Raw genomic sequence first — 23,325 nt, 5'->3', positions numbered from 1 at the left:
TGGAAGGTGTCCCTGCCATGGCAGGCTGGGACTGGATGGGCTTTAAGGTCATTTCCAACCCAAACCATGCCATGGCTCTGTGGGGCTCACCCTGCATGTGCAGCCCTTCCAAGCCACTTGTCACAAACCCTCCCTGATGCTGGAAGCCAGAGCTGGGTGGGGTCTGCTGGAGGACTCCTTATGTCTGTATTTCCCTGGGGCTTTTATCTGAGCTCACATCACTCACCACTCTTGATGTGTGAGCTTCCCTCTACATCAAGGGAAGGGCAGCATTCCCACAGATTTCCTCCTTTTCCCCACTGCAGACAGGATTTCCATTACTGGGCCATCTATCAGAGGTACCTCCCTGCACCTTCTGCTGCTGGTGGCTGTGATGGAGACCTGGAGAAGGCCTGTGGAGTCATCCTCAATGCCATCCTGGACTCCTCACACAGGTACTCAGGGCCATGCCTGCCCTTGCTGCGGGTGGCCCTGAGGCTGTGCCCTGGGAATTTGTCCCTTCCTGGGGCTGGGGCCGCCATTCCCTGCTGCTCTGGCTGAAGGGGCAGTGGGAGGTGGCCCTGGGTGACTCCCAGGCTCTGTGTGGGTGGCAGAGCTCGGGGGCTGCAGCCACAGAGAGGCCCTGTCTGGCTGTGTGTTTAAAGCTGACTTTGTACTGAGCTCTGTGTGGCCAGACAGGCAGCAATGCCCCGGGGCAGTGGCTGGAGCTGGAGAACCAGGAGGGAGCTTGGAGGAGAGCCCCTGTCTCAGCTCCAGCTCATTTATGGCACAGTGTTTGGGCTCTGTGCTCCTCTGAAGCTCTGACTGGGCTGAGCTGTGCTTTCCCCTGGGCCAGCAGGGGCAGTGCCTTGTGTGTCCCCATTTCAGGCTGGACCTGGGTGCCTGTGCCCCCTCGAGGACGTCGCTCAGCCCCGAGATCCTCTGCAGGCTGCAGGTGACTCCACACTCTGGGGTGGCTGTTTAGTCCTGGAACTTGACCAAAGAATCCCCTCAGGCTCCCTGTTGGTGAGGCTCTGAGCTGTGAGCCGAGGTGTGGGGGCTGAGAGGGGTTTTTCTTGCTGGTCTCTGGTTGTTTCCGAGAAGCAAAGGGGGTTTGGGAGCAGCCTGGTGCGTGGCCCTCACTGGTTTCCCCACCCCCTGCTCAGGAGCTGGTGCTGGAGCTGAGGTGCAGGCCAAAGCTGCTCCCTGGCTGCTCAGCTGCCCAGGGACACTTCGTGTTTGAGCTCCTCCAGGGGAGGCTGACAGGCAGAGATCCAGAGCAGGGATCTGCCCTGGGAGAGCAGCTCTGGAGGCAGCAGGAGCTGCTGCTGCACAGGAGGTGAGAGCAGGCCTGAGCCCTGGGGATGCCTCCAGGGCAGGCTGGGGTGTGCAGTGTCCTCCCCTCTGCTTCCTCAGCAGGTGACAGTGACACTGCATGTCATGGGCACAGCTGTGCAAGGGACACTTATTCCCTGGCACCCACTGGAATTAGCTGTGTGCCTATTCCATGTGCCATCCTGGGCTGCCAGCTGCCCTGGGTGTCACACACCCTCCTGGGAGGCTGATTCTCCCCCTGGCAGTAACCTCAGCTCCCATTCTTCCCTGCCCAAGGATTCTGCTGGGGCTCCCTGCATCCACGCTGGTCACCACGTGCTGGAAAGGGAACAGAGCAGTACTGGACTGTGACAGCTTTTTTTGTTTTGTGAACTCTGAGCTGGTAGGTGTTGTGTGCCAAATGGTGATTGCTTCTTGCTAAATGCTCTAGATAAAGACCTTAAATTTGAATTTAGGGAAGGAGGTCACATCCAAACAAACCAGAAAATGTGTGGCTGCCCCACCCCTGGAAGTGTTCTAGACCAGGTTGCTCCAACCTGGTCTATGGAAGGTGTTCCTGCCCATGGTCCCTTCCAACCCAAATCATTCCATGATTCGTGCAAGTATAAAGAGCAAATCCTTGGGAGTCACTTTGTTTGGTGAAGTGGCTCACAGACCAACTTACAGTGCTTCTGTGGAGGCCTGGGAGGGGCTGAGCATGAGCCCTTCTCCAATCCCTCTCTCATGCCAGGGCCTTGAACTGTTTTGCTGTAGAGTGAGGTCCTCCTCATCCTCCTGAGAAGCATCCAGGGGCATCCCTGCAGCTTTCTGGGAGGAGGTCATTTGACTTGCAGGTCCCTCAGGACCCTGCTCTGTGCTCCACGAAGAGCTGATTTCTATTTATTTATCCTGACTGGCCTTTCAGGCCCTGCTGTGCTGTCACATTGGGCACAGCCAGAAGCCTCTGTTCCCCCAGGACTGGCTCCATCTGCTGCTGCCACCCTGGGGCAGGGGCTGTCAGCCCAGCTCCCCGGCACTGCCCTGCACACAAACCACCTCCCACCAGCTCAGCTCATGCTCAGCAGTCCCAGGGGGTGCCTCTGTGCTGGCTGAGCCCCGAATTGCTCTTAGGAACTCCTGTTCCAAGGGAAAGGAGCGATGGTTTTGCTGATTTTGCTTCCCTGTCTTTGTGTTCCTGCAGAAGAACGTCAGCTCCCGGGGCTACGCGCTCTCCTACGACATCACCGCTCACTTCTTCAGGGTAAAGCTGCTCCTGTCCTCTGCCTGCTGGCCCTGCCAGAGCTCCCCTCCTTTGCACCCTCCTTTTGAGAGCTCTTGATTAATTCCCAGAAGAGCAGGAACCAGGAAAATGAGGGGGAGCAGCAGGAGGAGGCGGTGCTGGAGCAGAATTTCAATACAATGCAGCAAAGCTGTGCGGGGAGGAGCTGTTGGTAGATGTTGCTTTTGCTGAGCCGTGCTGACCCCTACAGTTGTCTCTGATTAGTTTCCACAGCTCAGCGAGAGGGACTGGAGCGGCACACAGGGATGTGTGGAGCCATCCTGTCACTTGTCCCCTTGCAGGGCCTGCTGAGTGCCAGCCTGGACTGTGAGGATGCAGCAGACGGGGTCGACGAGGCTCTGGCCACGTGTCAAACCAAGTGTCCCGTGGTGCTCCTCTCTGCAGCGGTGACTGATCTCATTTTGGTGCTCTGATCTGGGGGGAATGCAGCTCCAGTTCAGAGAGTTAAACACTATCCGAGTGTGTAACATTCAACAGAATGTCTCAAAGACTTTGGAAATTGTGTTTCCAGGGTATTTTTGAGCCCTGGGTCCCACTGATCGCAGCCCTGGGCTCCTGGGTGCTGCCACAGGGGCTGTGTCAGAGTGGGAGCTGGGAGCCTTGTGCTGGTCTCTGATGCCCTGTGTGGGCTGGTTGTTACATCCAAGCAACCAAAATGCCCCCAGACCCCAGGTTTTATTCTCTGTCCTGTGTGTAACTCCCTGTGTGCAGTTTTCCACAGGGATTCATGTTTTGGTGCATGTGTTGGGCTTGGCCATCACCCTGTGGAGCAGCTCTTTCATTCTGGCTGCTCCTGCAGAGGAGTCCCAGGGCACCATGGTGTGAGCACACAACTGACCCTCTGCATTTCCAGGATGTGAAATTTCTCCCATTTCTGATGTGTGCATGTACACCTTGGGCTTTTTCACTGAGGAGAGGGGAAGATCCCCTTTCTCCGAGTCCCTGGCTGTACCTGACTGCAAGCACTGAGCACCCCACTCCTAATGCTGCTGTTTCCATCCTTGTCCCCAGCTCTGGTGGCCGAGGCTGGAGCCAGCACTTTGCTCCCAGTGGAAGAGGCTCTTTGGGGCTCCCCTTGCAGGAGAACTGGCCAGGCTGAGGGGCTGGCACAGCTCAGGCACCAGGTGTGTGTGAGGGATGGAGCAGGGAGCTGCTCTCCTGGGGGATGCGGGGCTCTCGTGGGCTGAGGCTGCCAGGACAGCTCCAGACAGACTCCTCTGGGGGCCTTAACTCCAGATGGGTGAGGATGGCTGAGTCTGGCCCTGTGAGTGGTGTGGGTCACAGTGCTTCCCTAAGCACAAGGGAGTCTCTGCACATGGCGGGGCTGAAGGCAGAGCCCAGGTTAGGCAAAGCCTCAGCACAGTCTGGAGTCATTCCAGGAGCAGCCACACCCTTTGCTCCCTGCATTGGGGGAATCTGGGCTGCTGAAGCTGCTCCCTGGCTGCTTCCTCCTTTGCCTCTCCCTACACTGTCAGTGCCCTGCGGCTTTTCTCCAGAACTGGGAATTTCTGTAAGAATCTCCTTGCAGGTTATGGCAGGTGATGATCACATGCTTCTGTAGTATGGAGTCTCTGCTGATAAAAGAGATTGGAGAATGCTTCTGTCTGCTTCTAGACTTTGGCTTCTTTACAACTGTCTCCATGAAGAGAATTATTTATTTTCTTGTCCCAGTCACAATTTGCACCTTTGCCCAAGTCCCCGCTTTCCTCCTCATTCACAGCAGGACTTTTCCCCTTTTTTACCTGCAATCCCATGACGTGTTTGTTCTGTTTCCAGGTTCCTCTGCTCAGGAGCAGCTTTCCCTGTCTCTGACCCGCCCTGGCTCTCAGCTGCCTTCCTGCACGGGGCCATCCTGCAGCACCCACCACGAGGACGAGGGACAGAGGCACTGGAGAGGCTGGGGACTGGTGCAGAGCAGGCAAGGCCGGGTGCACTTCATCCCTCTGCTCTTTCCTACACCTGAAAACCACAAACAGGGGGTCTCTAACTGAGAGAAGTTGTCCTGAGATAGAGCTGCACCCCTGGTGACCCCTGTTGGCAAATCTTGCTGGTGGATAGTTGATAAAAAGTGGCTGTAAATTGCCAGTTGCTAAATTCTTATCCTCGAGGCAAAGGTGTTCCAAGCTCTAACTTTCACCTCAGACTCTGGCTCCTGGGAAATCTGTGAAGGCTGTTCAACAGCTGCTTTAAAAACTGGAGCTGGAGAGAGCCCTGCAGAGAGGGAGAGCTCAATCTATGGTGTGCCAGGATTCCCTCTCCCTCCAACAGGAGCAGTCCTTGTGGATTTTAGCTCAGGCAACTTGGCTGGGAAGTTAAGGAGATGGAGGACATTTGTGAGACAGCAGTGCAGGCATTTTAGGGCTCTGGGAAGTTGTGCTGGGATTCCCAGTGAGAGATTTCCTGAGGGTTTCCCCAGGTCTGGTGCAGGAAGTGGCTCAGGCTCTCACCTCAGTGCAGGGGGAATTCTCTGGAAGGCTCTGCTGAGGGGGGAGCTGGGCTGCTGCCCTGCAGGTCTGGCTCTGATTTTCCAGGGAAGAGCCAGGGTCAGAGCTCAGCCTGGGGAGTGTCCCTGTGCCAGAGGGACACAGGTGACAGTGCTGAAGCAGAACCTCAGGTTTACTCTGGAGGTTTCCTTGCTGCAGGCAGCAGCTCCTCTTCCTGTGGGATTGACTCCTCCACTGATTGCACTGGGCTGGAGCCAGAAGCTGCCAGCCAGGACCTGGTGTCACTGAGAGCACACAGGGAATAAATAACTGCAGCTTCCACCTCAGGATCCCTGGAGGCTGAATTGAATTCCTGCCAGGGGCAGTGAGAGCCATGGGAGGGCTGGGGGTACCTGGGGTCCCAGCAGCTGAAACACTCTGTGGTTCATCAGGTCCAGGCTGGGAAGGCACCTGGTGAAATGTTTTGTGTTCCCTGACTGGAAAGGCCAAGTTCCAAGTCACCCCTACAGGCACAACTCACAGGCAGCCTCTTTTCCTTGCAGCTCCTTGTTGCTCTGCTGTTCTTCTCACTCCTGGACCTCATCTCAGCCAGAATAGCACCAAAGGTGAGTTCAGTCCCAGGGAACTCTCCTGGCACTGGATGTGTCTGATCAGCTTGGTTTGCTGCCCAAAAATGCTTTGTAGCAGCACTGGGAGGGCTGGGAGCTCGTTCTGCCAGGAGGAAGGGATCAGCAACACCCCAGACAAGCCTGCTGAAAACCCTTCTGTTCCCATCAGATTAAACCTGGCTTTTCCTCTCCCTGACGTTATCTCCCTTTCACGGCTTTTATTTCTGCTCCTGGATGATTTATTATTTCCAGTTTGCTGATCAGACTTTGCACCTCCCAGGTAGTGCAGGAACCTCGTGTCTCACTCAGCTTCTGTGCAGCATCTCCCAGCTGTCAGATGATGTTTTTCCTCAGGCTGGGATGTGGTACTTCATGGGAGAAGGGCTGCCCAGGAAGGAGGAACATTAGTTTCCAAATGGTTTAATGCTATTTGTGAAGGAGCAAAGATGACAGGCTGCTTCCAGAGCTGCCTGCCCTGAGCATCCTGTGAAGGCTTGTTTCTGCCCCTGTGCTGTCACCTCAGCTTTGAAGTGCAGCCATTTGGGGAGTCACCTCCCAGATGGGATCAGGGAGCAGATTCAAGGCACAAAGAACCACTTGGTCTCAGTCTGCCCTTGGGAGAGTCTGTGGGAAGAGCCAGGGAGGGAGAAACATCCTGAGCAGACAGAGCTGGGGTTAATCCACGTGAAACGAGTAATGAAAATAAACCCCACAATAATCCCAGGACATGATGTCACTAGAAAGGTCAGGAGGGACAGAAGCTGCTCCAGTGGGGTGGGTGCAGGATGTGCAGTGGTCTCTTGGTTAATCCAGGTTGGATGGGGCTTGGAGCAGCCTGGTCCAGTGAAAGGTGTCCCTGCCCATGGCAGAGGGGTGGAGTTGGGTGATCTTTAAGGTCCCTTCCTACCCAAACCGTTCCATGGTGCAGCCTTGCCCTCTCTCAGTGGTGGCCTGGTTTGGTGAGGAAGGCACAGCCTTGCTCTGGTGCCCAATTCCCCTGGGGGAACCCAGGCTGCCAGGTGAGGGAAAGACTTGGGGTGAATTCCTGGGGTCCTTTAGCAGAGCACTCTTGTGGGGGCTCCTCCCTGCTCAGAGCAGCCCAAGAGCAACGAGGCCTCTCCTTTCTGACACCCAGGAAGGAGTGGATTTCCAGACATCTCTGGAATGGTCCCTGCAGATCCTGCAGTGCCTGCAAGGGAGGGGCACAGCCTGGCCACTGCTCTTCCATTCAGCAGAGGGAGGTGAGTCCTGTCCCCAGGGGCTGCAGGGACGGGTGACCCATCCCTGGGTTGGAGTGTCCCTGGGAGAAGGGGCTGCTGGGCCTTTGGAAGCAGCACTAAAAACACTTGTGTGAAAGCTGAGACCATCCTGCTCCTACCCCAGAGTACGGCAGACCCAGCTGATGGTCAGGAATGACTGAAATCAGTCTTGGCCCTGCTGGTAGGGAAAGCCCAAGGGGACAACTTCCTTCTCTTGCTGCTCCCCACCCCCAAGCACCTGCATTTGTTGTGTCCTGGAAGGAAACTGTGCCAGCCCTGTGCTGCTGCAGGGGCAGGAGGGGTGAGGTGGGGCCCTCTGAAGGCCTCAGTGTTTCTCTGTGTCCCTGCAGCCCCTGGGAGCTGCCATGTCCTGCACAGAGCGGCCTCGCAGCGGCACACCCGGCTCCTGCCCCTGGCCTTCTACAGGTACTGACCGGGCTGGGAGGGGGCATGGGGGCATGGCTGGCCCCCACAGCAGCTGGCACAGAGCTAACAGCACTGCTGGCCTGTGGGTGAGCACAGTTACCCCTTCCCTGAGCCACAGAGAACCTCATCAGGCTCGGTGCTGTTTGAGGAGCTCTGCACCTTTTGCTGAAGAGCTGTGCCAGCAGTGTCCCTTCAGCCCTGTGCTCCAAACACAAGGTTTTGGAGCTGGCTTTGCCTCCTGGAGTGGCCCTGCACACCATGGGACCCAGTCAGACAGGGCAGAGCAGCAGCTGTGTTTGCCTGGTGCCTGTGTGTGTGCCGTGGACCCAGAGCTAACAGAGCCCATCTGTGACCCCCTCCAGCCTCACCCCCAGCTTCCAGCAGGAGCTGCTCCAGCAGGAGCCCACCTTCCTCAGCGTGGCACTCCACATGTACATCCAGCTGCTGCAGCTCTTTGTGGAAGGGCAAGTCCTGCCACAGTCTGATCAAGACCCCACAGAGCACGTAAGCAAAGCCTGGGCTCCTTTTTTCTCCTGTCACAGACTCCCAGAATGGATTGGGTTGGATAGGACCTTAAACTTCCTCCTGTTCCACTCCCTGCCCTGGGCAGGGACACCTTCCACCATCCCAGGGTGCTCCAAACCCTGTCCAGCCTGGCCTTGGGCACTGCCAGGGATCCAGGGGCAGCCACAGCTGCTCTGGGCACCTGTGCCAGGGCCTGCCCACCCTGCCAGGGAACAATTTCTTCCTAATATTCAGTCTAAATCCACCCCTCTCCAGCTCAAAACCTCTCGTAACTGATCCTGTTCTTCAGCTCTTCCCTGCAGCAGCACTTGCAGCATCTCTCCTGTTCCCACCTTCCCATACAGAGCAGAGGGAGCTCCTGCAGGTTCCTCATCCCCTGGGACACAGAGAACTGCCAGGGCTGCTCCCAAACCCCAAACGCCCCCTGCCCTCTGAGCTGTGACAGCCTCGGGTGTGGGGTTGTGGCTTCTGCTTCTCTTCTGGAGCAGGGGCTGGGCTGAGGGTGACCTTCTGCCTCCATTGTCTCTCCTGTGTCGTGCAGGATCCCCTGGAGCTGATCTCTGCAGCCCGGCAGTTCCTGCTGGGAGCCATCCCCCACTGCCCTGCCCAGAGCCTTGGCAACATCCAGCCGGTAGGAGCAGTGCTCCCCCTTCCTGCCAGTGAGAGCTGGGAGTGCTGCTGCAGCTCCCCCGGGCACTGATCCCCTACCTGTGCCAAGCCTGTGCTCCCCTGACCCCCCTGGGGATGCTCTGTGCTTCCCTGACCCCCCTGGGGATGCTCAGTGCTCCCCTGACCCCCCTGGGGATGCTCAGTGCTCCCCTGACCCACCTGGGGATGCTCAGTGCTCCCCTGACCCGCCTGGGGATGCTCTGTGCTCTCCTGACCCGCCTGGGGATGCTCTGTGCTCCCCTGACCCCCCTGGGGATGCTTTGTGCTGTCTCACCTGGGGGTGCCCGTGCTGCTCTGTCTCACCTGGGAGCAGGGGCACACCTCGTGCCCAGCCGTGCCATGGCCTCCTCCTCCACGTCCTCCACCGTTCCCAGCACATCCAGCCCTGCCCTCATGTGGCCGTTCCTGCTCGGTCCGAGGGAATTGTCAGACACAGCCACAGCCATGAGTGGAACTTTCCCCCTCCTCTGCCTGTGCTTGGCTGAGAAGGCAGCAAAAGGCCCTGGTGTTGCTGGAACTGGCTTTGAGGAAGCTGGAGCAGATCTAATCTGGCTCCCTGCCCTCTCCCCAGCTCCTCAGCACCTGTGAAGAACTGGACCCAGAGCTGGCAGCCAGCATCCTGCACTTCTCCCGGCCTGCTGTGGACATGGAGCTGGAGGAAGAGCTGGAACTCTTCTGAGGAATGGACTCAGCCCAACACCTCACCTACACCTAACACAAGGAGCCACCTTTCTCACCTGGGCCATTTTTTTTCAAATTACTTTGTAAATAATTTATTACAAGCATAACCATGAAGCTCTTGTTACAATAAAAAGTAGGTTACAAATTTTCAGTTTAGACTTGCTTTGGGACTCATAATTATGTTGTTGGTTTTTTTTTTTTTTTCCTTCTTTTCCAAAACAAAATGTCTCCTTAAAGTTGTCCCACTGTCCTCTGTCCCCCTGGAGCCCCCAGGGGCACCTCTGTGCAGGCAGGGAACAGTTGTGGCCAACTTGGTTTGTACAACGTGTGCGTGGGGCTGGGGACACGGAGGTGCTGCCAAGGTCCCTCCCCCTGGGATTAGACACTCTGAGTACAACACTGCTGAATCAGACGTGAGCATGGCAATCACTGCATGAGAACAAGCCTTTCTGAGCAAGCTGAAGCTAATTCCACCGAGTTCTTTGGGAGACTAAAACGTAGATTAAAAATTTCCGGTGCCGGAACGGCTCCTACGGGGCTGGGCTGGGCTGGGCTGGCTCGGGCCCCTCAGGTGGGCTCGGGCTCCGCAGTCACTTCTGGCTTCACGGCCTGGCCCTGCGCAGTCCCTGCAGGAGTGAGGAGCAGGAGGGGCTCTGGCTCCAGCGCCTTGCCCTTGTCCTGAGCCTGGGTCAGGGGGTGCACCATGGACATGTGCACGTTGAGGTTGTGAGCCTTCTCGAAGCGCTTCCCGCACTGGTCGCAGGCGAACTCCAGCTCGGCCTCGGCTTTGTGCTTGGTCATGTGGTACTTGAGGGAGGCGCGCTGGCGGCACTGGAACCCGCAGATCTCACACCTGCCGGGCACAGGGCTCAGCACCAGCTGCTGCTGCTCCATCAGCCAGCAGGGCTGGGGCTGGAGCAGGTGCTGGGAATGGACACTTCACTGAATCACTGAGTCCTGGCACAGTTTGGGTGGGAAGGGACCTTAAAGCACATCCCATCCCACCCCCTGCCACTATCCACGTCCCCCACACCTTTCACTATCCCAGGCTGCTCCAAGCCTCATCCAGCTGGGCCTTGAACACTTCCAGGGATGGGGAGTCCACAACCTGTGCCAGGGCCTCACCATCCTCACTGGAAGGAGTATCTTTCCAATATCCCATCTAACCCTGCCCTTTGGCAGTGGGAAGCCATTCCCCCTTGTCCTGTTACTCCAGAACCTTGTCCCAAAACCCTCTCCAGCTCTCCTGGAACCCCTTTAGGCCCTGCAAGGGGCTCTAAGGTCTCCCTGGAATCTTCTCCAGCCTGAACACACCCAGCACTCTGAGCCTTTTCTCATAGCAGAGGTGCTCCATGATCCTGTCCTCATTCATTCCGTTTAAAGTGATCCAGGCAGGATGCTGCCAGCTCCAGGCAGGGTTTGCAGCCCAGATTACAGTGCCAGGGTCAGTGACTGACCCCTCTATCCCTCTGGAATCACTTACTGCAGGGGCTTCGCTCCCGAGTGCCGCATCTGATGGACCGAGAGGTGTTTGCGTTGCTTGAAGGTCTGCCCACACTCATCACAGATATAGTTCCGTACCTCTGCCACAGAAACAGGGAGTCATGGCTCTGCTGAGCTCCTGGGATGGAACTGTATCCTGGGATGTGCCCTGCACACGCAGCTGCCACGCTCCCTGTGCGAGTCTGAACCCCTCTCCTGCACAACAGCTTGTTCCACGTTCACAGGCACACAGGGAGCCCCGTGTCCCCTTCCCCCAGAGCCTCAGCACCCCCTAACAGGGCACCAGGAGGGCGTGTGTGCCCTGCCAGCTGCTGGGACCCACCTGTGTGGATGAGCTTGACATGCCTCTGCAGGTACCGGTCGATCATGAACACCTTGTTGCAGCCAGGGTGAGGGCAGGGCCTCTCCCGCACCTCCTCGTGGTGCTCCTTGATGTGTTTCTGCAAAGCAAGGACAGAGCTTCTGACAGGGAGCAACTTGGATGCCCAAAAAACACCGAGACCACCAGGTGCAAAACCAGGATTTGCATCCCAATCCAGCCCTGGCAGCAGGGGCTTCAGCTGGACACAGTGCAGCCTGCTCCAAGGGCTGCTGTGAGCCAGAGGCTTCAGGAGAAACAGGGAGAGCCAGAGCCTGGACAAGGTCAGGACTCCCAGCAGGCTGCTTTTAGTGGCTCACTGCCTCCTGCAGAGCAGGGTGGGGAATTAAGCCCAGCAGGGATCCTCTGCTCAATGTAAGTGGCTCCAGAGTGCTGGGAGCCACCAGAGTGGGACAGGAGCAGAGCCTGAGCTCACCTTCATGCCATCAGCCCCTCTGTAGACAGCGGTGCAGCCCTGGTAAGGACACTTGTAGATGGTGGGCAGCTCCTCCCTGCAAGCAGAGGTGTGTGAGGTGTTGTGGCTGTGGGGCTGCAGCCCAGCCCAGTCCTCAGGGACCCTCCTTACCGTTCACATTTGATTTTTTTTTTCCAGCCTGGCTTAGGACCCGGCTTCTTCCTTATTTTGGGCTCTTCTGCCTTCTTTGCCTCTTTACTGTCGCTTTTCTTGCCAGAAACCCTCCAAGAAAGAACCAGGACAGTGGTTTAAGACTTGATCTTGGTTTTAGACCCACCAAAGTGTCCCCAGCTGTTAGACCTGCTGTGACCTGGCAGAGCAGAAGCACACACAGCCCCAGGTACATGAGCCAGGCTGGGGCTGTGCCAGGCTGGGGATGAGGGCCCAGCCAGTTTAACCCAGTGGGGAGCTTGGGGGCATCTCTGTGACCCCCCAGGTAGGAATGTGTAGGGAACAGAGCCCTAAGGAAAGACATGTCAGCCCCACAGGGGTGGGCACCAGCTCCCCACCCACCCTGAGAGCCCCTTACTTCTTCTCGGGGTAAGGCTCGAAGGAGTCGTCTGAGGATTGCACGTTTCTCTTCTCGCTTTCATCATCACTCAAGAAGTCCCTGAGAGGGAGAAGCTGCCCTTTACCAAGGTGACCTCAGGCTGACCCTCAGCACCAGCAGTTCCCCATTCCCAGCACATCCATCTCCCCCAGGGCACGTGTTCTCCTCCCCGTCCTCTCCCCAGGCAAACACAGCACCGGTGAACGCAGCAAGGACCCAAACCAGGTCCTTTTAAGGCTAAATCTCTGCAAGAATAATCAAACCACTGTCAGGAGAACAAAAAAATGGCTGTTACTGAAAGGATCTATTCATGGGTGAGGGATGTGGCTGCTGCTTCCTCTACTGGGAAAAGGAATTTTGTGGAGCAAGAATGTCACACAATTGTCTGGCGCAGGTTAATGAAGCAGCGGGTCATTCTGTATTCCCTCAAATGTAACAGCCACAGTTGGACTTTCCTTTTTCCTCCTTTTAGGCCTTAAGCCATACAAGAAGCAATTAATTCCTGAAGACAGGAAATAGGCAATAAATCCTAGCGGCCCTTTTAATGTGACAGCTGACAGGCTCAGCTGACTCTGGAGTCACTCTGCACTTGGCCCTTTAGACTCTCAATGCCTGGATTCGTGTATTTACAGCCCCATTCCAAACCCCTGTGTTAGACTGAGCCAAATCCTTGCTCACAACAGACTGCAGAGCTGCCAGGTCCCTCCCTCTCCCATTTCCCAGTTAAAGGCTCTCCCCAGGAGCAAACAAGGTGGTTTCTCCATGTGCCACCCCGTGCCTGCATTCCCGCTCCCACTGCTCTCCCACAGCAGCTCCTGGCACGGCTCCTTCCCCAGCAGAGAGGGGACCAAGCAGGGCCAGGATTGCTGGGAGCAGCCCACAAACATGGAGCACACGTGTGTGCAAACCCCCCAGAGCACAGGAGGGAGCTCAGAGCCCCAGTGCCATGAGCTCTGTAACGGCTGCAGCAGAGCCACCGCTCCGAGCCCCTGGCGCTGGTGGAGAAAGAGCTCTCCGGGCTGGGGGTTCCCACTGGCAAAGAAGACATTTAGGCTATGTTAAACCCACTCTTCTCTCACCCCTCAGAAAGGTCACTGAACTCGTCTTTTACCCGCTCATCCGACGTTGCAGACAGAACCTGCTTCCCACTCAACTGGCCTAGGGAAGGAAGGAAGGAGAACACGGTGGGTTACAAGGAAAAGCAGCAGAGCCCCAGCGGCCGAGGAGGAGCCGCCTGCTCCGGCCGCACTCGCGTGGTCACACCGTGGGGAACACGTGCTCCGTGGCAATCAGTGACTGCTTGAACCAAACTGTCCCCTCTGCCCAGAAACAGCTCTCCCTGTGCTCCACCCTGACCCTGCAGCTCCCAGGAGCAGCTTTTGGTTCCTCCTGTGACACCTGTAACTGAAAGAATTGTGCCCAGGCAAGTCCCAGCTGCCATTCTTGTGTCCAGCAGCTGACATCTCCTGTGGGTGCTAGAGCTAAACACAGCCCCACTTCTGGAACTCAAAATGGGTGTTAATTCCTCACTTCTGTTAGTGGTGTTTGGGGCAGTGCACCCAGCCCACACCCACTCAGCAGTTTTCCTTTAGGGGCAGAAGGGCCTCCTGGGATTCAGCATCAGCTGCTGCACAGCAGGGAAACCCAGCTTCAGGGTCGAGCCAAAAGAAACATCTGGCAAACATGGTGCTGAGAAACCAGTGACCATTCCATATCCCCAGGAAGAGCCTGGCAGCAGGGTCTCCCCCCTATCAGAATGGGAATAGCACACAGGGCCAGGAGTATGACCCTGTGTTCCCCTGTCCCTTCTGCACGGCTCAGCATCCTCCTCCTCAATCAGAGGCCAGTCTCTGAGCACTTCCCAGAAGGATCTGTGCTCTCCTTGAGGAACAGCAGTCTCCAAGAAGAGGCCCCAGCCCCTTGTCGCTCCCTGGGCCACCTCTCCAGCTCCCTGTCCTTCCCCTGAGGCCAGGACAGATCTCAGGAAGCAAATCCCTCACCTGTGGCAGTGCTCAGAGGGGAGACGGGCTGCGGCAGGGCCTGCTCCCGGACGGAGGCGGCGCCGTCCAGCCGCGAGGGAGACGGATCCCTGTCCTGCGTGGGCTCCTTCTCCAGGCTCAGCGGCACCGCCGTGCTCCCTGTGCTGGCGGGCTGCTGGCCAGGAGCTGTCCTTGCTGCAGCGTGCTGGGCGTTGGGAGCGGGAACAGCCTCGGCACCATTGTCAGTCAGGCGCTGCTGCGCCGAGCCCTTGCTCCGGTCGCGCTGGGCGGCCGCGGCGTTGTCGAGCAGCGCGGAGCCGCAGTCCGAGCCCGTGTCCATGATGTAGTCGTGGCCGTCGGCGCAGCCCCAGGAGGCGCGGAGGACCCCGCAGTACTCGGAGGAGAGCACGCTGCGCAGCGCGGGCACCGAGGCGCAGCCGCCCGCGTGAGCGTGCGCCCAGCGCACCAGGCTGTGCAGGCACTGCGGGCTCGACGTGATCAGCTCCACTGCCCGGGGAGAGGAGAGGCAGCGCAGTCAGGCCTGGGCACGGGGGGCACGCGGGGATGTGGGTCTGCTCCCCCCACCCCAGGGCTGCCCCACGAGGCAGGTGGGACCCACCCCGTTTCCCTTCCCGAAATTTCATTTCATTCACTGGGGCAGTGCCAGCGCCTGCTCCTGTTTCCTCACAGAACCACTGAGGCTGGAAACAACCCCTGAGATCACTGACTCCAACCCATGACCAAACACCACCCTGTCAGCCACTCCAGAGCACTGAGTGCCACATCCAGTCTTTCCTTAAACATCTCCAGGGATAGAGGCTGCACCATCTCCCTCCATCATTCACAGCTGAAAGGGTATTTCCAATTGTCACCAGTGTCTGACACCAGCTGGGACAGGTCTGGCACTGCCACCCAAATCTGCTCTGTCTGCTCTTCCCACCCCCAGGTGAGCCTCTGCCTGTTTGGCCCAGCTCAGGAAGGTGAAGATAATCCTGGGCAGCCAAAGGGAGGAAGGAGAACCTTAACCAGCTGTGTCAAAGGACACCAGAGCCCTCCCAGACGTGGTCATTTCCCACCACCCATCATCCCAGCCCTCCACTGGTGCTGAGGCAGAAAGAAAAGGGGAGTGGGCACTCACCCAGGCAGGAGGCACCTCCTTCCATACCCGGCTGTGCCTGGACGCCACTGCTCCTGCAAAAGCCAGAGGGGCACAGTGGGGTTTGGGGGTCGCGGAGGGACCATGGGGCAGCATGGAAGAACAGGGGGCAGCATGGGGGAGCACGAGGGAACAGGGGCAGCACAGGGCACTGTGGGGGAATATGGGGCAGCATTGGGGAAACACGGGGCAGCACGGCACGGTGCTGCTCCCAGAGGTGAGGAAGGCCACGTACTTTCCTTTGGACTTGGCATGGCCCGTGGGCGAGGCGTTCACCCTCTGGATGAAGGTGCGGAGAACGCTGCGGCACTTGTAGAACTGGGCATGGCATTTCTTGCAGACGAACTGGGGCAGCGCGGGGTCCTGCCGCACCGCCACGCCCACCAGCCGCTGGAAGTCGGCGAAGAACACCTGGTCCACGCGGCGCTGCTTCTCCGAGCTCTCCCCCAGCACGGGCACCTTGCCGAAGGCATGGCGCAGGCTCCGCGAGGAGAACTTGCCGTGGCACAGGCGGCAGTAGCCGGTGCTCAGGGCTCGGCCGATTCCTGCCCGGGAGGAACAAACGCGGCTGCTGAGGGGTGGCATCGAGGCAGCCAAAGGTGCTCCCCTCCCCTTCATCCCAGCTGCCGCCCAAGTCCTGCCTTCAGCAGAGCGCGGAAAATCCAGGCAGGAAAAGACCTTTCTGAGAGCAGCTGACCCAAAATCAGCCCTTCTGACCCCACTGTGCCAGTGGCAGAGCCTGCTCTGCGCTGTGGGGTTCCCGGGACTCTGCCAATGCCATCCCTTGGTTTCAGCAGCTCTTCCCGGGTGTTTATCTCCCAAGGATTTACAGCTAGCATTGTGTCCCTTGGCTGCCCCAGCGCTGGCTGTCCCATCCCTCAGCTCCCCAGCAGCGCCCTGGCGTGGGGCAGTGTCACCTGTGCCATCCCCGCTCTGTGGGATGATCTCCATCCCTCTGCTGCACCCCAGGTGTGATGGGAACCCCGAGCACGGCCCCCTCCCGGCCCTGATCCAACCCAGCCCCACTCCGACCCCTGGGGTGGAGCGGGCTCCCAGGGCTGCCGGGAGCGATGGGGGTCTCACCACACCCCGCGGGGCTGGTGACAGGGATGGGACAGGGCAGCACCTCCCGGGGCAGAGTCTTGGGGGGCTGAACCCCCCCGACTGAGAGTGCCCCGCATGCCAGCCGCTGTCCCGGGGCAGCGCCGGTGTCTCAGCACGCACCGGAGCCGTTGGAGATCCCGCTTATCTCCTGCCCCAGCTGCAGCACACCCGGGTATCGGCCACCCCAAACCCCAAACCGGGACGGCGGGAGGGTCTCAAGCACCCCAAACCCCAAACCGGGACGGCGGGAGGGTCTCAAGCACCCCAAACACCAAACCGGGACGGCGGGAGGGTCTCAAGCACCCCCAGAGCGGGATGGCGGGAGGGTCCCGACCACGTTCAAACCGTGATGGAGGGAGGGTCCTGGTCACCGCCAAACCGGAGCAGGCAGCGGCCGAGCACCCCGAGATAGCGGGAGGTGCCCCCGCTCTCCCTCCCCGTGAGCCGAATTCCTCCTTACCTTGCCGTTACCGGCACCGGGATGTTCCGTGTTTCAGAAGACAGAAACTCCACACAAACGGGCAAATTCTGACCCGCCGCCCGCTCGGTACCGAGCCCGGGACGGGGGCTCTGACCCGGCCGTGCGGAGGGAGCCCCGCCACACCGAGCCTCGCCCGTACCCGGTGCTCGCAGCCCGTGCCGGTGGCGGCCGGTCCCGCCGGTGCCCCCGCGGCGGCTCCGGCCCCCGGGAAGCGGCTCCGGCCGTGCCCCCGCTCCCCCCGCCCCGGTCCCCGCGCTCGGGCCTCACCTGCCTCCGGTGCGCAGGCGGCGGCCGCGGGGGGCTCGGCGGGCTCGGAGCCGCGGGCGGCCGTGCCGGGGGTCCGGCGGGGCGCGGGGGGGGCCCGGGGGCCGCCCGGGGCCGCCAGGAACCGCCCGCGCCGATCGCGCTTCATCGTCCCCGCCGGGCCCGGCGGCTCCGCCCGCCCGCAGCGCCCCCGCCGGCCGGGGGGACCCGCCGCGCCCGGTCCGTCCCGCCGCGCTCCGGGCGGGCCCGCGGCCCCAGCGCGCCGTTCCGGGCGGCCCCGCGGCCATGGCCGCGCCGGGGGGCGGCGAGGGGCCCGCGCCGGGCCGGGGGGGCCGCGGCCTGCAGGGAGCCATGAGGGCGGCGAGCGGCGCCCTGGGCATGGACAGCGCCGGGCGGACTAGGGTGAGCGCGGGCACGGCCGGGGAGGGACCCCCGGGTTCGGCCACAGCCCCGGGACTGCACCCCCGGGGCTCCCCCCGCATCCCCGGGCTCAACCCCCATCCCCGGGGCTGCATCCCCGGCCTCCTCCTGCATCCCAGGGCTCCTCCTGCATCCCGGGTCTCCCTCCGCATCCCCGGCTTCTCCTGCATCCCTGGGCTCTCCCCGCATCCCCCGGCTTCGTCCCCCGGCCTCACCCCCAGCCGCAGGGCAGCACCCCCGCTCTCATCCGGCATCCCCGCTCTCATCCGGCACCCCGGGGCTCCCCCCGCGGCCCCGGACTCAGGCCCCACTGCCGGGGCCGCATCCCCGGGCTGACCCCGCATCCCCGGGCTCCCCCATCTCCCGTTGGGAGCCGGAGCTGCGATCCCCCGAGGCCGGAGGGGCTCCAGAGCTCCCCTCCGCGGGGTCCCTGCTCAGCCCCCGCCTTGGCAGGAGGCGTACGTGGAGTACCTGAAGAGCATCACGCTGATCGCCCAGGCCCTGCAGGAGGAGGCGGCAGGGACAGGTAGGGCAAGACCCCTTGTGCCCCCCGCGGAACCAGGGCGGTGGGTGCAGGTCCTGCAGTGCCCTCAACACGCCCTCCCCACAGAGAACAGCGAGGGGGTCACCCCTGACACCCCGAAACTGCTGAAGCTGGCGGAGCAGTGCCTGGAGAGGGTGAAATCCATCGCGGCGGCGCTGGGTGAGTGAGGGGTGCGGGTCCTGTTTTGGGGAGCCGGGTGCCCCCGCAGGGCCAGGCTGGTGGTGGGGCACAGCCGGCCTGTCCTGCCCCCTCCCCAGGGAAAGCCCAGGTGAAAGCGGCTGCACAGGAGCGGGGCGGGGGCCCGGCGCCCCTCCCCAGGCACCGCCGCGTCTGCTCGGACGAGGGGGGGAAGCTCTCGCCGTTCCTGCCCCCGGAGATCTTCCAGAAGCTGCAGATCGCCGAGGCACAGAGTGCACGGAAGTACGGGGGGCTCAGAGCTGGGAGCTGGGACATGGGGTTGGGACAGAGGGTGGTGGAGCATGGGGGGCTGATGTGGGCTGGAATATAGGGCTGGGACGTGGGAGACTCAAACACGGCAAGTTGGACATGGGGGGTTCAAACACGAGCGGTTTGGGACATGGGGTCTGGCAAGAACTGCCACACAAGGACTGGCGGTGGCCCCATGCCCGCCTGCGGGGTCACGGAGCAGGATGTGGTCCTGGCACGTGTCCTGTGCCCTGTGGCGAGTGCTGAGGCTGTTCCTACAGGGAGCTGACCCCGCTGGAGGAGGCCTCCCTGCAGAACCAGAAGCTGAAGGCGGCCTACGAGGCGCGGGTGGCGCGGCTGAACCCAAGCCAGGCTGTGCAGAAAACATCCCTGGCAAGTGGGGGCTGGGGAGGAGCTGGGAGCCAGACAGAGCCTGCTGCTAGGCAGGGAGAGGGTCCCTGGGGGACCCCCACTCCCCACTGGTGTCCATGGGGCGTGGGTGGATGTTCCCAACTCCCCTCCTGCTCTGCAGACGCTGTCCCTGCAGCGGCAGATGATGGAGAACCTGGTGATCGCCAAGGCCCGGGAGGAGACTGTATCCTTCCCAGTGGGATTGCTCCAAGAGCCTCTGCCCTGTCCTGGCTGTCACCCACCCCACGCAGGCCTCTGGGGTCCCAGCTGGGGGATGGAGGAGGGTGAAGGGCAGTGGGTGAGTGGCTCTGGTCCCTTAACTGTGCCTGGCCCAGCTGCAGCGCAAGATGGAAGAGCGGCGGCTGCGGCTGCAGGAGGCGGCCAACCGGTGAGTGGGGATGTCACTGTGGGACCCTGAGCTCTGGGGACACCCAGCAGTGCCCTCACTGGCCCGGGCTGTCCCCAGGAGGTTCTCCAGCAGCGTGGCACTCACCCCCGAGGAGCAGGAGCAGCGAGCACTCTACGCTGCCATCCTTGAGTATGAGCAGGACCATGTGAGTGTATGCCAGGGGCTGCTGGCAGGGCAGGAGGCTGTGCCACGGGGCAGGAGGCTGTGCCATGGGGCAGGGTGCTGCACCATCCCATGACCAGCCCTGGACGCTCCCCAGGACTGGCCAAGGCAGTGGAAGGCGCAGCTGAAGCGGAGCCCAGCGGATCTCTCTGTGGTGTCAGGGCTCTTCTCCTGCCTCCTGAGGTACTGCTGTGGTGGGCACGGCCCTGCCAGAGCGAGGGGGCTGTGGCTGCTGCCGGTGCCCCCCACCCACGCCACCCCTCTGCCCGCAGCTGCCCCGAGCATCCGATCTCGCAGCTGCTGCGGCGGCTGCAGTGCGCGGTGTACGCCCGGCTCTACCCCGCCATCAGCCGCGGCCCCGCCGACGCCTCCCCCGCCTCCCCCTCGGCTCTGTCCTTCCTGTCCCTGGACGCGGGGGGCTCCTCGCTGCCCGCCGAGCCCGGGGGCCGCCGGCTCCGTGCGTCCCGCAGCCTGCACTGCATGTTCTCGGTGCCCGAGCACGGCCCGGCTGCGCTGCGGCACAGCCAGTCCAGCACCCCCCTCGCCGACAGCGGCGCCCCGGGGCCCGCCGAGCCCCCCGAGCCCCCCCGGGAAAGCTCCTTCGAGGACCTGGAGCGGTTCCTGGCGTCCCCTGAGGGCTGGGCCCCCGCAGAGCCCCCGGCCAGCTCCGGGCAGGACACGGCGCTGCCAGAGCTGCTGAAGGGCATCGTGAGGGACATCCACAATGCCATCGGTGAGGGACAGCCGAGGGAGCGGGGGCGGATAGGGGGCACAGGGTGGGCAGGATGGGGGTCCCAGTGTGGGATGGGGGTCCCAGTGTGGGTAGGACAGGGGTCCCAGTGTGCTGCGTGTCTCACCTTTCCCAGACAGGCTGCTGGCTCTGATTCTGCTGGCCTTCGAGGGGCTCGGCACCGCCGCCGGCAAGGACCAGTGCCTGGCCTGCCTGGAGGAGGCTTTCTTTCCCCCGCTCTGGGCCCCGCTCCTGGCCCTTTACAGGTACCACGACCCCTCTTTGGGGGGTCCGAGACCCACTGACCCCTTCCTGGCACCCCCCGTCACCTCCGTGCCCGCAGGACCGTGCAGCAGCCCCGCGAGGCGGCCCTGGCGCGCAGCATGGAGCGGCACCGGCACGCCGGCCCCGCCGACATGGGGCTGGCCTCGCGCCTCTTCCCGCCCGGCCCCGGCCGCCCCGCGTACGCCTCGGCCGTGCAGGACCTGCGGCTGATCCCGCTGGAGAGCTGTCCCCGCAGGAAGCTGGAGTGCATCGGTGAGCGGCGCTGGGGGCGCGGGGCGGGCGCCCGGGGTGGCGGCGGCCCTGACGCCCGCCCTGTGCCGCAGTGCGGGCCCTGCGCGGCATCTGCGAGTGTGCCGAGGAGTACTGCGGCACCCGGGACGGCCGGACCCTAGCCACGGCCGCCATGTGAGTGCAGGAGAGCACGGGGAGCGAGGGGCAGGTGTGGGACCTGAGGCCAGCGCGGTGTTGGGGTGCCAGTCCCTGTGGCCAGCACGGCTGATGGCTCCTGTTGTCACAGCGGGGCAGACGACCTGCTGCCCATCCTGTCCTACGTGGTGCTGCAGACGGGGCTGCCCCAGCTGCTCTCCGAGTGTGCGGCCCTGGAGGAGTTCATCCATGAGGGGTACGTGCCAGGGTGCCGGGCCGTGCAGGCACCCCCGGGCTCAGGAAACCAGCACCCTCCTGGGACGGGGCTGTGAGGGCGGGGAGTGGGTCAGAATAGCAGCAGGGCTGAGGGGCGGTGGATGTGATGGTGTCGTGGTCATGGCAGTGTCCCAGCCATGATGGCGCGGTGCCCGTGGTGGTGTCCCGGTGGTGACAGTGCGATGGCTGTGGGCACAGGTACCTGATCGGAGAGGAGGGATACTGCCTGACGTCCCTGCAGAGCGCCCTGTCCTACGTGGAGTCGCTGCAGTGAGGAGGAGGCGGCGCGGGACCCCCAGACCCCGGGCAGGTGCTGCCGCCGCTCCGCGGGTCCTCCCGCCCGGCAGGGGGCACTGTGGCGCGGGGCTCGGCCGCGCCCCGGGGGCGGCGTTACGGCTGGCGCGTGCGTTCCTGCCCGGCGCGCGCGGAAGGGGAACGGGACGGGAGCGCGAGCGGCCGGGACCGGCAGGTGCAGGGGAACCGGGACCGGGGCGGAACTGGGGCCGGCTAGGAACACCGGGAGGCCTCAGTGCAGGAATACGAGGAGAACCAGGGCCGGGGAGTGACACCGGGGGGAAGTGGGACCAGGGAGGTGCCCGGGAGGCCTCGGGGGAGCGGAGTTCCGGAGCCGAGGCTTTGGCGGGGGATCTTCACAGGTTCGGGAGGGGGTGCCGGGGTACCGGGGAGGGGTCTCACGCTGCTGTACCCGCAGGATGTGTGCAGGCTCGGCGCTGCGGCAGGAGCACCGGCAGGACTACGGGCAGGAATTGCGGCAGGAGTTCCACCGCGAGTACCGCCGCTCTCTGGAGCGGGAGTTCGGCCCCGCCGGGACCTGCCCCGGCCCCGCCGTGGCGGAGCGGCTGCGGCAGCGGCTGCAGCAGGAGCCGGCGCTGCTGGAGGCCCTGCAGGAGGACGCCCTGGCACTGCTGGCCCGGGGGCTGCGGGACCACCCCGACCCCGGGCTGGCACTGCGAGGCCTGGCCAGCGCCTTCCGGCTGCTGGAGCTGGCGGCCGTCAACCTCTACCTCTTCCCGTGGCGCCGGGAGTTCGGCACCATCCCGGTGAGGCCCCGAGGTGGCGAGGGGATGGTGTGGGGGTACCCAGACACCCTCAGCCACGCTCCCTGCTCTCCTTGCAGACCTTCTCCGGCGCCTATGTGCACCTGCTGCGCCCGGCGCTCCCCGAAGCCGACCTGCTGCGGAGTTTGGGCCGGCTGGGCTATGAGCGGCGGGACCGGCACCGCCTGGCCGTGGGCCGGCTGCCCCCGGGGCCCGCGCTGATCGCCGCCGCTGTCGGCTTCCTGGCCTGCCGCGTGGAGTGCGAGATCCTGGCAGAGCTGGCACTGCAGCTGAGACAGCCCCGCGCCGAGGAGCTGCTGGAGGCGCGGCACTGGCCCGGGGGTGCCAAGGGGCACCTGGAGATGCTGCAGGACTCGGGGACGTGGCCCAGGGTGGCTCCTGACTGCAGCGACAGCGTGGATCTCTATCAGGAGAGGCCAGACAGCCCTGAGGACATGGGCAGCAGGGACACAGCCCCCCCAGCGCTGTGGAGGGACCCTCAGGACGTGCCCACGAGGGGCTGGGGCCGCTGCGACAGCACACTTGGGCCAGAGCCTGTGGGCAGCACTGATCCGGACACCTCCTCTCACCTCTTCCCAGAGCCGGAGCTGGTGGGGACTGGCAGAAGTCCCCAGGTGCTGGGGGAGCCCCAGGATTCCCCCCAGCCCACAGCAGAGCTGCCCTGCTACCAGCTGCACTCATGCCTGCAGCGGGGCATGCTGCCCTCGTACTGCTGCAGCACGTGCCGGCAGCTGCACGGGGGCGGCTGCGCCCTGGGCCGCGCCTGCCGCAGCCGGCACCGCGGGCAGGAGCTGCATGGGGAGCGGCAGCAGCGCCTCTGGCTGCAGCGCACTGAGCTGGACATGCTGCTGGCCCAGGGCTCTGCAGCCAGCTCCTGACACGGCCCTGCTGCTTGGCACAAGGACCCGGACTCGTCAGCCTCCAAGACAGCGGTGCCAGGCCCTGCTCCAGCCCAGGCACTGCTGCTGTAAATTATTCTGTGCATCAGTAAAGTGGCTGCCTCAGCATGGGGTGTTCTGTCCTGGTGAGGGGGAGCAAGATTCCTGGGCCAGGGGAAGGGGTGCAGTGATACCTGACAGCACGTGACCCTGCAGGAGCAGCTCCTGGCTCCCTGAGAGTGGGGACCAGGATCCACTTAAAGG

General features: G+C 62.3%; 4 protein-coding genes across 4 annotated transcripts in view; 3 read left to right on the top strand and 1 right to left on the bottom strand.

Moving 5' to 3' along the window:
- Positions 1-9,324, top strand: part of FANCA (FA complementation group A) — a 34,078-nt gene extending 24,754 nt beyond the window's left edge. Inside the window, exons 30-43 of the mRNA XM_077184956.1 lie at positions 306-434; positions 868-934; positions 1,146-1,318; positions 1,591-1,696; positions 2,495-2,554; positions 2,875-2,979; positions 3,605-3,717; positions 4,370-4,511; positions 5,580-5,642; positions 6,781-6,886; positions 7,255-7,330; positions 7,693-7,834; positions 8,397-8,486; positions 9,096-9,324. Of these exons, the coding sequence (XP_077041071.1) occupies positions 306-434; positions 868-934; positions 1,146-1,318; positions 1,591-1,696; positions 2,495-2,554; positions 2,875-2,979; positions 3,605-3,717; positions 4,370-4,511; positions 5,580-5,642; positions 6,781-6,886; positions 7,255-7,330; positions 7,693-7,834; positions 8,397-8,486; positions 9,096-9,203 (1,480 nt within the window). The 3' untranslated portion in view covers positions 9,204-9,324. The remainder of the gene's footprint in view (positions 1-305; positions 435-867; positions 935-1,145; positions 1,319-1,590; positions 1,697-2,494; positions 2,555-2,874; positions 2,980-3,604; positions 3,718-4,369; positions 4,512-5,579; positions 5,643-6,780; positions 6,887-7,254; positions 7,331-7,692; positions 7,835-8,396; positions 8,487-9,095) is intronic.
- ZNF276 (zinc finger protein 276) lies at positions 9,282-17,265 on the bottom strand. The gene is made up of 11 exons (XM_054640581.2): positions 17,079-17,265; positions 15,462-15,771; positions 15,209-15,261; positions 14,092-14,577; positions 13,171-13,249; positions 12,071-12,151; positions 11,653-11,763; positions 11,503-11,578; positions 11,031-11,148; positions 10,689-10,788; positions 9,282-10,058 (listed from the first exon to the last, which is right to left on the bottom strand). Exons 1-11 carry the CDS (start codon positions 17,221-17,223, stop codon positions 9,773-9,775), a joined length of 1,845 nt encoding a protein of 614 aa, XP_054496556.2. The 5' UTR covers positions 17,224-17,265; the 3' UTR covers positions 9,282-9,772.
- A 12-nt stretch (positions 17,266-17,277) lies between these two features.
- On the top strand, positions 17,278-21,953 carry VPS9D1 (VPS9 domain containing 1). The gene is made up of 16 exons (XM_054640688.2): positions 17,278-17,477; positions 17,949-18,021; positions 18,106-18,198; positions 18,297-18,459; positions 18,747-18,858; positions 18,998-19,060; positions 19,212-19,264; positions 19,343-19,430; positions 19,545-19,630; positions 19,720-20,180; positions 20,314-20,443; positions 20,521-20,714; positions 20,786-20,867; positions 20,980-21,084; positions 21,303-21,414; positions 21,817-21,953. Exons 1-15 carry the CDS (start codon positions 17,361-17,363, stop codon positions 21,376-21,378), a joined length of 1,896 nt encoding a protein of 631 aa, XP_054496663.2. The 5' UTR covers positions 17,278-17,360; the 3' UTR covers positions 21,379-21,414; positions 21,817-21,953.
- On the top strand, positions 21,818-23,061 carry SPATA2L (spermatogenesis associated 2 like). Its single transcript, XM_077185229.1, has 3 exons — positions 21,818-21,923; positions 22,080-22,165; positions 22,243-23,061. Exons 1-3 carry the CDS (start codon positions 21,818-21,820, stop codon positions 23,059-23,061), a joined length of 1,011 nt encoding a protein of 336 aa, XP_077041344.1.
- Positions 23,062-23,325: the final 264 nt, after the last annotated feature.

Source organism: Agelaius phoeniceus, chromosome 12, assembly GCF_051311805.1.
Source record: "Agelaius phoeniceus isolate bAgePho1 chromosome 12, bAgePho1.hap1, whole genome shotgun sequence".
Taxonomy (NCBI): Eukaryota; Metazoa; Chordata; class Aves; order Passeriformes; family Icteridae; genus Agelaius; species Agelaius phoeniceus.
The sequence above is the reverse complement of the archived record's forward strand: the minus strand, read 5'-3'. Positions and strand labels throughout refer to the sequence as shown.

Excerpts from the sequence above, each read along its gene's own strand:
- ZNF276 (XM_054640581.2), bottom strand. The coding sequence starts at position 17,223 with ATGAAGCGCGATCGGCGCGGGCGGTTCCTGGCGGCCCCGGGCGGCCCC. Across the intron at positions 13,250-14,091 it reads CCCTCTGAGCACTGCCACAG|GCCAGTTGAGTGGGAAGCAG; the intron begins GTGAGGGATTTG and ends TTCCTTCCCTAG. Across the intron at positions 11,149-11,502 it reads GAGGGGCTGATGGCATGAAG|AAACACATCAAGGAGCACCA; the intron begins GTGAGCTCAGGC and ends CTTGCTTTGCAG.
- VPS9D1 (XM_054640688.2), top strand. The coding sequence starts at position 17,361 with ATGGCCGCGCCGGGGGGCGGCGAGGGGCCCGCGCCGGGCCGGGGGGGC. Across the intron at positions 19,265-19,342 it reads CTGCAGGAGGCGGCCAACCG|GAGGTTCTCCAGCAGCGTGG; the intron begins GTGAGTGGGGAT and ends GGCTGTCCCCAG. Across the intron at positions 19,431-19,544 it reads TTGAGTATGAGCAGGACCAT|GACTGGCCAAGGCAGTGGAA; the intron begins GTGAGTGTATGC and ends GACGCTCCCCAG.
- SPATA2L (XM_077185229.1), top strand. The coding sequence starts at position 21,818 with ATGTGTGCAGGCTCGGCGCTGCGGCAGGAGCACCGGCAGGACTACGGG. Across the intron at positions 21,924-22,079 it reads CTCTCTGGAGCGGGAGTTCG|GCCTGGCCAGCGCCTTCCGG; the intron begins GCCCCGCCGGGA and ends TGGCACTGCGAG. Across the intron at positions 22,166-22,242 it reads GGGAGTTCGGCACCATCCCG|ACCTTCTCCGGCGCCTATGT; the intron begins GTGAGGCCCCGA and ends CTCTCCTTGCAG.